This window comes from Gallinula chloropus, assembly GCF_964237585.1.
Source record: "Gallinula chloropus genome assembly, chromosome: 1".
In the NCBI taxonomy this organism is placed as follows: domain Eukaryota; kingdom Metazoa; phylum Chordata; class Aves; order Gruiformes; family Rallidae; genus Gallinula; species Gallinula chloropus.
The window spans coordinates 80413423-80428580 of record NC_140085.1 but is presented as its reverse complement, the minus strand read 5'-3'; the positions used below and the strand labels follow the sequence as shown (position 1 = coordinate 80428580).

General features: G+C 44.9%; 1 protein-coding gene across 1 annotated transcript; it reads left to right on the top strand.

The window, feature by feature from the left end:
* BPGM (bisphosphoglycerate mutase) lies at positions 1 to 13555 on the top strand. The gene is made up of 3 exons (XM_084262194.1): positions 1 to 123; positions 1194 to 1849; positions 10424 to 13555. The coding sequence occupies exons 2-3, from the start codon at positions 1249 to 1251 to the stop codon at positions 10600 to 10602; spliced, it is 780 nt and encodes a 259-aa protein (XP_084118320.1). The 5' UTR covers positions 1 to 123; positions 1194 to 1248; the 3' UTR covers positions 10603 to 13555.
* The last annotated feature ends 1603 nt before the right edge of the window (positions 13556 to 15158 follow it).

The following is a 15158-nucleotide window of genomic DNA, read 5'->3' as shown; positions in this document are numbered from 1 at the left end:
CGGCGGGTCGGCCGGCTGGTTGACTGACTGACTAGCGGGCGGTGTTTGTTCCGGCCTCGGGGGCCGGGCTGCCGAGCACGGCTGTAGCGTTCTGGGCGGCTCCGACCTGCCGCAGCGGTCCCTGTAAGGCAGCGCGGGTTTGGCTCTGTTAAACCGAGGGGCGCGGGGGGGGAGGCGGTTAACGGTCGTGGGGGTGTGTGGGGGGTGTCGGTGCAGGGGCCTGGGCTTGGCGTGGCTCCTGCGGGGGAGGAGAGCGTCGGAGCCCGGCGCGGCTGGGGGCCTTCCCGCCCTCCCCCGGAGGGGTTGTCGGGGCCCGGGGGTGACTTCCCTCGGCGGTCGGGTGTGTGCGTCCCTTGAGGGAGAGGGCTGGCGGTGTCGGGCCCCGGAGCAGGTAAGGGCTTTCTGGGGGAGGGGGGAGCAGCCGTCAGGCACCTCGTGTGCGTGTGGGAGCTGCTGGGCGCGGCGGGGGCGGGGGGGGGGGGGGGGGGGAGGGGGGTGCTGCTGCCCCGCTCCTGAGCAGCCTCCTAAGTTTGTGTTTGTGTGGGAGTTGCTGTCCCGTTTCTGGGCGAGCCTCTGTGCTGAGGGAAGGCTAAGAGGCAGTAGGCGCGTTGCTTAGGGATGCTTTAAGAGGGCGCTGAGCCTGCGAGGAAGTACGCTACGCGGGGAGTGATTGTAGGCACATCTCCTTTCAGGAAAGCTGGTAAGGCTCTCTGTTGCCCGTCGCAATACTGCGGTCCATCTCTCAATGGTTCTGGCAGAGGATCACGGTTGCTATCTGTGCCGGTGTTCCCTCGGAGCCAGTGTGGGTCTGGGCATCTCTTAAAAGTTTGGGCTCTGTGTCTTGCCTGTAAGCACCCCAGTGAGAGAGACTCTTCTCTGTTTGGGAGCCTCTGATGTTGAGTGAGCTCTGCCTAAGGGAAATCTGTAGGTAGGAACAGCTTGTACAAATCTGTTACTAATCAATTGGTTAAGTGGCCTAGTTGCAACAAGATGGGTGGAGGATGGTGCCTTTCCTCCCACGTGAGGGTGGGAAGGAATTTGAAGGTGGGAGACCTCAAAGGTAAAAACATGCTTAGCATACACCTATTTCTTTAGTTGTTTTGGTTGAGTTTTATACTCTTTGCTGCCATATGACTACTTATAATGCATTATTAGTGTGATGTTTGATATATCTGTCTCGTATCTCTGTCCAGATGCATTGTTATTAGATGCCAGACCAGTTGTCATCTGTGCAAAGCTCCAACCAAAATGGTGAAGTACAGGCTTGTACTCCTGAGACATGGGGAAGGAGCCTGGAACAAGGAGAATCGCTTCTGCAGCTGGGTGGACCAGAAGCTGAGCAGCGATGGGATAAAGGAAGCTCAGAACTGTGGCAAGCACCTTAAAGCGCTGGGCTTTGAGTTTGACCTTGTCTTCACCTCTGTACTCAGCCGCTCCATCCAGACTGCATGGCTTATCCTGGAAGAGATGGGTCAAGAGTGGGTGCCTGTTCAGAGTTCCTGGCGACTTAATGAACGTCACTATGGTGCGCTGATTGGGCTCAACAGAGCAGAAATGGCTCTGAATCACGGGGAAGAGCAAGTGAAAATATGGAGAAGAAGCTATGATGTTACCCCACCTCCCATAAGTGAATCTCATCCTTACTATCAAGAGATATACAATGATCGCCGGTATAAATGCAGTGATGTGTCTCAGGATAATCTCCCAAAGGCTGAAAGTCTAAAAGATGTGCTTGATAGACTCCTTCCCTATTGGAATGAAAAGATTGTGCCAGAACTGAAAAGTGGCAAAATGATCCTTATATCTGCTCATGGTAACAGCAGTAGGGCATTGCTGAAGCATGTGGAAGGTAAGCCGTTCAGCCTTCCATTCTTCTCACTCCACTTTCTATCTTGTGTTGTAGTGTGTATTAATTACCTAGGCAGTGTTAATGTTTAATGTCTGTGGTGTCCAAGGAGAAGGTAGGAAGCTGGCTTCTCAGAACTGGAGTCAAACTGGGGGATGTGGACGGATAAGAGATTTAGTTAAGCTAACATAGTTAAGAGGGCCAGATGCCTCTCCCTTGTTTCTCACTGCTTGGTTTAAACTACTGTATTCAAGCTAGCTTTGTGGTTGGTCTAGACAGATAGAGCCTGAAGAACTTGTGTCTATTCTTTTGTTTTATTCAGCTGCTTTTTCAGAAGGGTTTAGTTCATCCTCTGTCCATTGATCAGGCATTGCTGTGACACAGCAGAAGAAAGAGCTTGTCTTGGGCTGTGGAAGACATTCTCGACTCTTGGTGTGCTGGGTCACTTCTGAAGCTTCATTTCTGTTAATTCTTTACTTAAAAGCTGCTGTCACAGGGAGTTCTGCAGAATAGATACTTGCTAAAGGTTATGAAAATATTGTATTATTTTCAGTATGGAAAATTCCTGCCAGTAAGCAGCTAAGGTGGTAGCTTAGCATAAAGTTGCCTCTTTAATGGCATGGCTTCTAGTTTAGGTCATGCTAATCTGGAAGATGGGCTGTATGAATTTCTTTGTCTGTGGCTAGAGTAGAATCTAGTGATCATACCTGTATGAATGCAGCCTACTAGAGTTGCAAGTAAACATAGACTGGGTTGTATCCACTCAAGTTTTTTTTAGTTATAAAACCCTCTAGTTTTATGCCTCCATGGTTCTGACTCTGCTTAGCACTTGTGTTGAGGCATGCTGGAACACTCAGGGCAGCTGATGCTTTAGCAGGAGCCAGAAGCCCTGAGTATAAGCTTTTAGCAGTGGCTTCTGGAACTATAAGGCTGTGAATTCTGTGGAACAGATCGCTGCTTGGATGGAAGAGGAAGGCTGGTTCAGCCAGTTCCACCACTGTGGTCTGGGTGATTGTTCGCAGTATGAAGCGATAAAGAATTGCTAAGGCAAAAGGGGTGGGGGCAGTCTGCAAGCATGGTATCTCCCCTGCGTCCCCTCCAAGAGCTGAACAGGCTTGTGAAACCATGCTGGCCAAGCCCTTTGGGGGTGAAGTGCTGTAAACTGACCGCAGCCTCAGCAGAAACCTTGGGCTGCTGTCTGTGCAGGCATGTGCCAAGGCTGGAGCTGACAGCATCAGTCCTGCACTGAGATCAAAGAACAGCTTAAGTTAAAACTGCTACAAAGATTTTCTTTGGGACAGTCTCTTACATAAAACTTTTCAAGGGCTAACTACACTCAACCTAAGTAGAACAGAGCTCTCTTGTCTGTCCTACACTATACCTTGTCCTTCTCAGCATGTGCTTGCATGAGGAAATGTCAAGAATCCTTGGCAGAGGATCTAGTTCAGTTGACCAAGGACTGTCCGTCAGCTACCTCAATGCCAACACAGGAGCAATTGCCAGGTACCTGTTGGCTTTTCAGCCCTTTATGCAGTGAAAACTTGGATAGCTGTAGAGCAGGCCTGAAGGATGGCATGAGCAGAGTTTTAAGACCCCTGATACTGCAACCTGCTTTTTTTTTTCCAGAGCTCCAACTTGTATCTAACTGGATCTAAGAGGTTCCTTGTTTACATTGCTATTTTCCTTCTGAAAGGTTGAGTTGTGAGCTGCTTTGGAGCATTGCTGGACTTGGACCTGATTCAACAGTGCTTTAAGTTTGTCAGTCTACTGTATTTATAGCACCCACTGTGAGGTGGGCTTTGTTTTTGTAGACTGTTTTGGACAAGCTTAGTGTGTGTGGCCTGCAGCAGTTTCTAGGCCTATCTTAGCTGGAGTCATGTTTTTTGGCATTTAGAAAGATCAGGCTCCAAATGCCTCAAGCAGTGATCCTACATGACTGCTGGGATGTCTTAGTCATAGTGGTAACTTATTCATGGAAGTTGTAGCTTAGAAACTTTAAATAACAGTGAATAAGAATGTTTCAATTCAGTTTAAAACAATTGTAATTTTTTCAGTGAGAGATTGAATATCTTCCTGAAAGACTTCAGGGTACCCTTGCAGGAGGTATATATTTTTTGAAACAGGCCCGTGGTTCTCTGTATTTGAATTTTTCTCTTGTTATGTGTCATTAGGAATCAGCTTGAAATGTGGATCTGTTTTCTACTTGCCCCCCCAAAAAAAATCATCAGAGCAACAGAATGTCAGGCTAACAAGGCTTTGGTTGTGGGTTCAGATTTCTTGTTTTCTCTGTGCTCAGTTGGACCTCCTTAAGGTATATGAAGTGTTTGTAGGATCTCTCATGGTTTGCATGTGAGGACTTAAAGTGGAATCTTTCTCAGAATGGTCTTTTAACACAAACTGGACTGTAGTCTTCTATGCACTGGGAGGCTAGAAACAGCAGCTTCTCAGAGCTTGCTCTTCTGTCCCAGTGGGCTGAGTGGCATTAGTCTCAGGGTACTGCTGAAGTTCAGTGCTGTGAGCTGTTGGTATCCAGTGGGGATGCTGGGCTGTGTTCCTTCTAGGTAATCCCCATGAATTTGATAAATGCTACCAAAACAGCATGGCTGTTTTCTGCAGTCCTGTCAAAGGTGAAAGTTGGCATCAAAGTTTTTTCTCAATTATTTGAAGGAAGAATAGTTTGCTTTCATCTAATACTTCAGATTGAGACCCTCTTAGCATGTTGTCTTCAAGATGCAACGCTTAGTGTAATAGCTGTGTCAGACTTGTCCTGTTTCTGCTGAAATACTAATTGGAGACTAAGTCTAATGGACTGACTTTCCAGGTGACTGGCAGAGGAACTTCTCAACTTCTTCCTTCCCAGCCATTTAATCCTAAGGACTGGTATTAAGTATCTTAAGACAGGGATTTGTGGAAGGCCTGATTCTAGAATTTCTTTGCTGTTGAAATGTCACTGTCTCTTGGATATGATGTGATGGCCACTGAGCCTTGTGATACTTAAGAGTTTAAAAAAAAAAAAGAGGGGAGGAGTTACCTGGTCTCTTGAAAAAAGATGCAGGTGTTACACCCATTGGGCTTGTCTCGTTGCGAAGCTGGAGCTACACACTGTAAGTCCTGGTGTGGACTGTGTGTTGAGGACTATGTAATAATCTACCAATTTTGCTGTTTGGCCTTCTCTAAGGAAATATGTGACTGCAGTGTCTACACTTACAGAAACCAGATCTAGTAACTCCCTGCTGCTGAAATGAGATGGCCTTGCACTTGGTTCTTGATCTCAGCTCGCTGCTGCTTATTTCTTGTGAGCTTGTTGGGCCTCTCTGCAAGTTAACTTGGCCTGTGAACTACTGTGGAACAGCAAAGAGTGGGTATTTTTCTGTCATGGTGGTTGGAATCACTTCAGGGAAAGGGGTGGTAGGTGTCTGGTGATAGTGTGAAAGGGCTGGAGCAGTCTGAACAGGATCTGCAGCTGGGACAGAAGGGTGTCTGACACAAGTTATTAGTGACTGGTTTCCACAAACTTGTGCTTGAGGGACTCTGAATAGTGATTCAGCCAGGGATGGAAGCCTTTTGCTGAAGCTCTGTCCAGGGGCAGTGTGTATGCTGGTACGCTCTGGAGTTGAATGCTCGGAGGACTCCGTGTGTCAGTGTTGCCTTGAATTCCTGATGGTGGTAGTGCAGCCTTGGTCTCTACTCAACACCTCTGGAACTTGCCTAATGCCACAGTTGACAGCTAGCCCTGCACCTTTCAGCCTATTTAATTTTGAGCTACTCAAGGAGTTTAAGACAGGCTGCATTTCTCTACTGCATGGGAATGTAAATTCATGGTTTGTTTTCCCACACTGTCCCGTATTGAGATGGCCTCAGTAATAGTCAGACAGTGATCAGAAGCTGTTTATGTAATGACATAATGTTTGGCCTGACTGAAATAGGGTTAATTTTCCCCATAGTGCCCTCATAGCACTGTGCTTTGCAGTGGTAGCTAGCAAGGTGTTGAAAATATACTAGTACGTTGTCTCTCTCTGAACAGTGCTGGCACAGCATTGAGGCTGTCTCTCCAGTGTCCCCCTCCCTTACCCAGGAGGCTAGGGGTAGGCATGATCTTGGGAGGGAACACAGCAAGGACAGCTGACCCAAACCAACCAAAGGGATATTCTATTCCATATGACACTTGCTCAGTAGTAAAAGCCCAGAGAAAGTGGTGAGGCAGCATTTGCTAACACAACACTTGTCTTTTGGAGCAAATGCTATGCATGCTGAAGCCTTACTTCCTGGGAAGTGGCTGGAAATCACCTGCTGATGAGAAGTAAAGAATAAATCTTTTGTTTTCCTTGGCTTCTGTGCATGGCCTTTGCTTGTGCTTTATTAAACTGCCTGTATCTCAACCCCTGAGTTTCTTCCATCATATTTTCTCCCCCTGCTGACGAGGGGAGTTAGAGTGGTTTGGTGGGCACCTGGAGTCCAGCTAAGGTCAAGCTGCCACAGCTTTTTCATGCCCCACATTGGTCATGCATTTTTTCCTTCTTAGCTGTGCTATCCCAGAGGTGCTGCCACTGCTGGGTGGCGTGACCTTGGCCAGCAGCATGGCCCTCTTGGATCTTGCCTGCAATTGACTGTCAGACAAGGGAAGCTTCTAGCAGCTTCTCATAGAAGCCCCCCCCCCCCTCCCCCCCCCCGGCCAAAGGCTTCCTGTGCAAATCCAATACAGGCATAGAAAAATCTTTAAGGGTGAAACAGATGCAGATAATATGCTGCAGCCATGGTTGTAGCTCACCAGTCTTCCTTCTTTTCTTCAAGTCTCCACAGTGTGCCAATGTTCTGTAAAGGTTAATAACCAGGTTATTAACTGTGTGCACTTCCTTCTATGCAGCTGAAGCAAGGTCCTCTGCCAGCCTTCGTGGAGGGCAGAATCTGGTCCTGAATATTTAGCCTATTAGACTAAAGCTTCAGTATTTTCATTAAGCTTGTGGAAAGGATGCTATGACCTGATTTGGTTCTCAACTACAAAGCACCAGTTCTAGAACAAGCCTGTTGTGGCTAAATTTACATATATGATCTTGTGTGTTTTGTTGGATGAATCATCTGCCCTCAGGTGTAGTTGACATGCAGGGGAGGAGAGGTGTAGCTGCTCTCAGTAGCTGTTGTGGCTTTTGTGTAGCTCTGACATAATAGCAGGTGGAAGGAACTTGTTGAGAAGGAGGGAGAAGCTGAATCAGCCCTTGTAGAAGTTGGCTGTAGATGTTCAAAATCGAGGTGGATGGGGTTTGTTTCTGTAGGACTTCCCAGTTTGCAAGTATTTCAAAGAATTTCATGGGCTACCAGTTAAAAGTGAATTCTTAAGCTTGCACAAAGGTATTACTGATCTCTGATCACCCAGTTCAGTTAAATGGAGCATAACTGGGCTGGGAGAGTTACACATGTGATTTTTTGAAAGGTTTTTTTTTTTAACTAAGTGCCCTACCAAATTCTAGCACTATTCCTATATCTTAACAGCTTCCTGTGGCACAGAGGCTGTGAAGGAACAATGTTTAAGAAGTGCTTGTGAGTGAGAACATGGGAGATGTCCACTTGAGGAACGTAGTTGTCTAGTCAGCATTTTATCTGGGGTCCTGAGGAAGACATCTGGAGTACTTCAGTAATGTCTGTAGGTTCTCATGGCTGTAAGTAGGTAGGACCATGGTTTTAAACCTTCTTGGGGAAAGGCTGCTTTCAGCAGCACAGTACCCACCGGCAGTGCAGAGACCCAAGGTGTAGTAGTATACTGGAGAGAAGAATGTTGCTTTTCTTCAGTGATCATATTTCCCATTGCACCTTGTAGTCAGCAGTTGGGTTCTTGCCCTGATTTCACCCTTCTTCCTTGTGTGATAGGATGGGATTGTGACACGGGCCAGCTCAGATGAAGTGCAAGAAAAGGTCACTTGGCTATAGTTGCAGCAGATGAAGTAATTGGATAGCATTTAGCTAGTACTTGCAGTGGCCAGACTGTAAGATGTGATGCCTTTACTGGCTTCCTAGCCTGCTGGGTGGGAGTGTTCTGTGTGCATTTTGCCTGTAACTCAAGAGCTTGTGTGACAGGCTTGATCAGCATCTTGCTTCCTGAAGGAGGGCAGTGCCACACAAATGCACTAACAGGGCTGAAATAAAGCCACAGGACACGATTGTTTCTTTAGGATTTTCATCTGACTTCAACTTGCAGCTCCAGCCTTCGGGCTGTGAGGCAACACTTTGGTGTGAGCAAAGATGTCAAGGAGAAAGCCACCATGCTTGCTGCAGCTTGTTTATCCTAGACTGCAGTGTTTTGCTTTGTAAATCAATGCTAGCTGACACTGTTGCGGTTGCTTTGTGTGCAGTAAAAACAGTAAAATGCATTTCTGAATCTGTGTAGCTACAGCTAGTTTTGTTTAATCCATCTTTAGAGGAAACCTTTAAATATCCTGGCTGCTGACCACATTATGTGGCTTGCCTAAATTCTCCTGCATGACTTCATTTGTGTTGTGTATATCTGGGTGGTTTAGTCTGGGAGGCTGAATTTGAGAGGTGGGCAGAATGCTTCCTAAGGCCAGATCCTTTGTGGATACACGGTGACGTGTGCATCTTGTTAAAATGCAGTATGTTTAAAAAGGCTTGAAATAGGAGCTCAGGCAGCTTGGCTTGCAAACCAAAGCCCGTGAGAATAGTGCTTGTACCAGGTAAATGGACTCAGTGTTCTTGATTACTGTGTGGCTTTAAAATTTTAGATGCTTCTTGAGTGCTTTTCTGTAGGTTGGATTCTGCTGGCTGCAGCAGGTGAATTATTTGTCCCTTGTATACAGGGATTACTTAAAGTGGCAGAGTATGACTTCTGTAGACCGATGGCTCAGTGTGTAAGACTCTTGCAAGGGTTTTTCTCTTGTTCTATACCCTTCTGAAACGTAGGGCTAATCTACACCTGAACTAAGTACTGCACCTAATCAAAACAAGAATAGATGCTGCATGCTTGTGCAGTCTGTGAGCAGGGACATTAAATTATTCACATCTCGTGATTAGTTCTGTTGTTTCTTGTTTCTATGATTCTATCTGCAAGTTGGAGCACAGGAAGTTCCACATCAACATGCGGAAGAACTGTTTCACAGTGAGGGTGACAGAGCCCTGGGACAGGCTGCCCAGGGAGGTGGTGGAATCTCCTTCTCTGGAGATATTCAAGACCCATCTGGACGCAACCTGTCCTAGGGAACCTGCTTTGGCAGGGGGGTTGGACCCAATGATCTCTCGAGGTCCCTTCCAACCCCTATAAATTCTCTGATTCTTCTGACCTGTTGTCATCCTACTGCTGGTGAGCAGCTTGACTTTGTGGGTTTTCCTGTTAATCTGTTGGCTCTGTTTTTCTACTTAATGCAAAAATCACTGGTAAGCTTGTGCCCATGTGTTCTGAGAACCATCTGTTTTGTCAGCTGCTGGAGAGGATGTTTTCTTCATGCACGTTGGTCTAGTTTATGTGTTGTCATCATTTTAGAAGCTTGATTGTGTGCCTCTTCTAAGCACAAAGCATTCAACACTGTCCTGCTTTACAACAGCAGGCTGCTTCTGTGACCTCAGTGCTTCTAAAAAGGGGAGAGAAGACATACTGGTAGTCCCCATGACACTAAATTTCTTTTGCCTGAAATAGTTGAGGAGTATTGTCTTTGCAGCCACTGCTGCTTAATGCAGCTATTTAGATTTTGTGTGGAAACTTTACTAGGAGGTTTGGTCTCAAAATTCACTTGAATGATTTTGAGACTTAACGTGTTTGATATAAAAATAGCCACCAATTTCATTGAGATGAGAGCCTTGGAATATTTTAGTTAAGCACAGCTAGGTGAAATTAACATGTACCTGGGGAAAAAATTTAAGTGAAGTAGAAAAATATAGGGAAGTGTGGTAAGTTCTATAAGTTAAATTGCTCCTTTTTTCCCTTTCTCTCCCTCATTTGAAAATGGAAAAGAATAACCTGTGTCCAGTAATTCTGAGAATAGCACTGTTGGTATGGTGCTATAAACTTGCCCTTGAGAAATCTGATGTGGGCAAGAAGGGATCCTTACGCTGTGAGAGCCAAGTCCTGATTTTTAAGGTGGCTTGTGTGAGAAACTTTGCATAGTGAATTTAAGAGAAAAAATTAACATTAGTGTCCTGCCTTTTTAAGTAAACTTTTTATTGGTTGCTTAGCAGAGGTGGTTTCATGTTGGAGTAGCACATGTGGACTGTAATCATCTTTTGTGATGCAGGAGTTAGGAGGATAAGGAGGGGAGCCTATTGTCCTCAATGTCCTGTATTAAAGGAAAGGTCCAGTCTCTGGGGAAATCTCTTCCTGTTTATTTCACATGCGTCATCCAAAAAATGAAGAAAGTGTCTTCACCTTGATAGGAATTCCCTCCTTCAGCTGTTGGTAAAGCACTAACCAAGCTGTGGTCTAGCTGGGGATTATCTTTGGAAAACTGGTGGTGTTGATGGAGGCTGGAACGTGTCCTTGGCTGTTAAAAGACTAAGTAATCTCAGAAATGATGCTGAGCTAGATAGTTACACCTAGTGAAAAGCTTACTAATTGTTTATGTTCATCTTCTTTGGCAGGCATCTCTGATGAAGACATCATCAATGTTACTCTCCCCACTGGTGTGCCGATACTGCTTGAACTAGATGAGAATTTGCAACCTCTGGGACCTCACCAGTTTTTGGGTGATCAAGAAGCCATCCAAGCTGCCATCAAAAAAGTGGAAGATCAAGGGAAAGTAAAATCTGCTGAGAACTAAAATCCCCACTAACATGGCTGTTTTCAAAGTGTTGTAATAGGTGATGATTTATGTTTGACTGCTAGGTTGCACTGTGTGAAAGTCTCAATTTCAAGCACTATATTGGAAAGGACTGTTGTTGAGTCTCAGGTTGGTAGATTAACCCTCTGCCTTTCAAAAACTGGAATTTAAGTCTTGGTGTGAAGCTATGGACGTTGAAAAAAGAAATCGATGTTCAGGGTAATGAAAACATACAGGGCAATCTGCCCAGACCTAGGATTGAGGGTGGCCCAGTACAGAAATAAAGGGATGTTATTGATGTCCACCACTAATCAGTCCTGATCTGTTAAGGTAAAAAGCTCCAGCTTGTTGGACTAATTGGGTCCAGGTTGTTATAGGCACTAAAAGTTTCTCACTGATAAAATGACACTGAGTAAGAGTTACCCAGTATGATTCTTCTCTGTCAGTGGCCATGACAGTTTGTTATGGATGGAGTTCCTTTGGTCTCTAGAACACTTTCAACTGTACAGCTCTTTGCCTTTGTTATTTTGAGTCTTCCAAGACCATTTCATGGTCCAGAGGACAATTTTTGTAGAGGTGTTCAGACTGTTACAGTTACTGTAGTTGTATTTTGTTACACTCTATTCCAGTTTTTAAGGAATCCCTTTTCCTCCACCATCTTTGCAAAGCCTCATATGACTGCATTTTGCCAGCTTGCAATAATAGGATTTAACTCTGACTTTAGTCCGCAGACTAAGCACAAAGATTTCCTGCTCCATGATTAAATTATCACTTAGCTCTTAGTGAGTGACCCGAATAGCTTTGAAACACTTAAGTAATGTGGGGGCTTTGTCATCTCTTAGTCAAGTTGTTTGAATAATTCCTGTTTACCTCAGTAAAACTGGATACAGGAAAATCCCCTTCCAAACTTTCCTGAGTTGCAAAGATTTCTTGATAAATATACTCCACAGTAAAACTATCTTGGCATTCCCTGCATCTGTTTTCTCTGGAGGGATGCAATAGATGCATGAGGTATGTAAGATGTCTTACTGGATACAGCTTATTCAGTCATTGTGCTGATAGGGAAGGATATTCTGCCATGCCCAAAAGTGTTCTTTTATAACTATCTCATAGCTTGATTCCTGCTGAGTGTGGCCTTGCTGTTGTGTTGGGTGCGAAATTTGGGCAGTTCACCCAACTGTGGTTGGGTTTAGTGCAACATGTATAGCAGTTTGTTCTCTCTATGTACACAAGCATCAGAATAATTCTACTTCTGAAGAATTGCTCTAATTTTACTTGCAAATACAGATCTGTTACTTAAATTTAGATCTGACCCAGTGTCTTAACATCTGGACTCTGTCTTGAGTTACCAACATGGGTGGCATTTGTGTATGTATTGTTTGAGCTGAATGTGTGCTCAGTGTGGCCTAGCTACAAATATTAAGAGAAGCTGATGAGAATTCCCTTGGTATGAAATACAAACTTCTAAAATCCTAGAGTAGCTGCTGTTTTGCAGTGAGCAGCTCTACAGCTTGCTTCGTAAGTGAGAGGGGATGTTTTTCCCTTTGAGGAAAGCAGTGTGACAGTGTGGTGTGTCTCTGACAAGTCTCCCAAGTGGCACAGTGGTAGACTTTCCAGGTCTGATGCCAGCTTGCATTAGTGTAGCCCATACTCCAGAACAGGTCTCCTGCTAGATGGTAGTTTCTCTTGCATGAATGATGCTTGGTTTTCTCTCTGGTTTTGTAGCCCTTTTCAGTGGGAACATAGTTACCTGTTTCTCTTGAACATAAAGCTGGTAGGTTTCCCCTTGCTTTGTATGAGCGAGTATTTTGTTTTAATGTGTCTTCTGACATAGTTTTAGCAGCTTCCTTTACCTGACACAGATTCCCTTCTGGGCTTTTAACTTTCTGTGTGTAGAGTAACCTGAATCTTTGTTGGAACTGTAAAAGTCAGTGTTATGGAGTTAGGTTATTGATCAGTAAATGTTCACTCATCAATGCCCCGAGCAAGGCCACTGGCACTCAAGTGGTTGGATTCTTCTCCAAATAATGTGTGAAGATCAGGATCAAGTAAAAATTACTATAGACTTATGAAGAAGGTAAGCAGAGCTACCTGTTGTCAGTGGGAACTGCATGCATCCAGATATGTGGGCTGACAGGTCTTGGCTAACAGTGTCCATGTCACAGTTCTGCATTACAGTGCAGAAATGAACCCAGCTGAACTGAGAGACCTGATCTCTCCTTCCCTTTTCCTAGAGAATCCATGATCCCTTCTGGTGATAACAGGGAATGGAAAGGTGGGTGAATGAATATAGAGAGTGCTAATAATTCATCTTGCAGCTGAATGGATGAAATGGACTGAAAACATCCTTTCAAGGAGTCATGGACAGTAAGAGAAACAATGTGATGGTTTCGGGTGGCACTTTGTACAGCACTGCTTGACATGTGACAGTGCCCTGGGAAGTTTGTCCTTTGCTTTGCTTGTGACATCAAAGTAATGACAGGATTTTACATGCACATCTGGGAGCAATAACACCTTGCAGAACTACCAACTGTGGAGTTAATTGTGCTCTTGAAGATCCTTTTAACTCCTTGAAATGCTTTCTTTTCAATAGCCTTCTAAGTAAAATAAAATGTGTACTCTGAAGAACAGAAACTTCCATCAGTGGTGGCATAAAGATGCCTGATCTTCAGGCATAGCTACATTAGAGTGAGAAATAAGAATCTTCCTGGTGGCTTTAGAAATAAGTGGTTAGAAAATGATTTCCTGATGTTTGAATATGCCTCAAGTCCTATAAGGTAACCAGTGTTTCTACAGTTGACTTTATGGATGTGGTTGATTTGGTTTGTTTATGCATTTTTACTTGTGGATCAGTAGCAGCAATAGCTCTAGAATCCTCTTGAAAACCTTTGTAAATATGGTGGAGCTGGCAGGTTCTTTGTAACTCAATAAATTAACCTGAAATAGAATTTAACTTGGCTTCGGTCTTTATTCTTTCTACTGCCTTCCCCTATCAGCCCTTCCCAGGGCTGGCAGGTAAATAAAACTGTGACCTTCAGGGTCCTAGAACTCATCAAGGAGTTGTTGATCGCATATCATGCGGTCAGTTGGGTAAAAATAGTGTTAGAGCAAACACTGCCTCGTGTTTACATGTAAAGAAGTTGGGCTGGAGGGGAACAGGCACCTGTTTGAAACTGTGGGCCATTTGCATAGGAACAACCAATTAGACAGTTCCTGAATAATGCAGCTAAACAAATGTTCAGTGTTCCTCTTGCTTGATTTTCATTTTAATAAGAAACATTACACTCTGGTGTGTTAAAACTGGGTTTGTTTCCAGGAACTACAACCCTTTTGCTCTGAGTACTCCGTGTCAAGCTGAGTTGTGACTTGAATGACAAATGCAAGGGCCTGAAAGCCTGCTGAGGGCTGTTTCTTGTTACTGATCCTCACACAGGTGGCCTTGGCTACTGGGCTAGTGTGAGGTGGTATCAAGGTCTACAGCTTGCACATTCTGGTTGAAATAGGGGAGGCACAACTCAGTGGCTTGACATGCACTGAGGAAATTGACTTCAAAAGGGAAAAAAAAAAAAAGAAGAAAGGTTCATGATGAATGGTACTCAGCAATTGCAGCGTCTGTCTTCTGTGCTAGCCACAACCTCTACTCAGCCTTAAATTCCCAAGGGCAGGACACAAAGCTGATAGAATGACAGTTCTGCTCAAGAAAGCTCAGAGCTATGGTAGGAACTGACTCCAGTGATTCAAATGGACCTCTCCCCCCTTCAGTGCTGTGCTAAACAGCTGCTCTTGCCTCTTCTTGTGTTAATGGTGTGTGAATACAGAAGGGAACTTGACTTTTGGATCACCCAGAGGGCAGGGTGGCTGTAACAGGGCACTTTTCCCTCCTGCTGCCTTATTAACTGGTTAGTCAGCTCTGAGGCCTTCCTGGGGCTCTTCTGACAGAATTGAGGAGCTATGTTGTGTCCCCACTCTACAGCAGATGTAGATGGAAGAAGAGGCTCCTTGTGCTTTGCATCATGCTGACAGGGCAGAAGAGGAGGGCAGCAGACAGCAGACTATGGATGCTGCTGTGCTGTGAAGTGCAATAAAGGGACTTGAAGATGACATCTGATTGCTGTTTCTGAAAGACCAGGGCATTGACCCACAACTCAGAAATGGTGATCTAGATGCTGCAGTTACTCTATCAGGCTCCAGGAAGCAGCTGTGGCCCTAATGGAACTCCTGGCATTATTAGTGCTGTGTCTGCAAGCAGATGCTTCATTAACATAGCTGTGGGTTTTTTTCTTAGGTTTCCTCTTAGCATGGCATGTAGGCTTGGGCCCTTTCCCCACCTTCTGTCTGGTGCTTGCATGAAAGGAAAATGCTAGTATGTATGTACTAGGTAAAATAAATTCTCTCTCCTAAAAAAAAAAATGCAGTGTGATCCTAGTGAGAGAAAATGCTTAGTTTTTTGTTGCTGTTGGACTTGAAGGAGTCAAGTGGTACTCTGCCAATCTTCCAGGTTGGCTGTTTCTAGCCATTAGGAACAAGCAGCGTGTCGTGGGGGACCCTGACAGTGC

Coding starts and splice junctions, on each gene's coding strand:
- BPGM (XM_084262194.1), top strand. CDS start 1,249: ATGGTGAAGTACAGGCTTGTACTCCTGAGACATGGGGAAGGAGCCTGG. Junction 1,850..10,423: donor ATTGCTGAAGCATGTGGAAG/GTAAGCCGTTCA, acceptor CTTCTTTGGCAG/GCATCTCTGATGAAGACATC.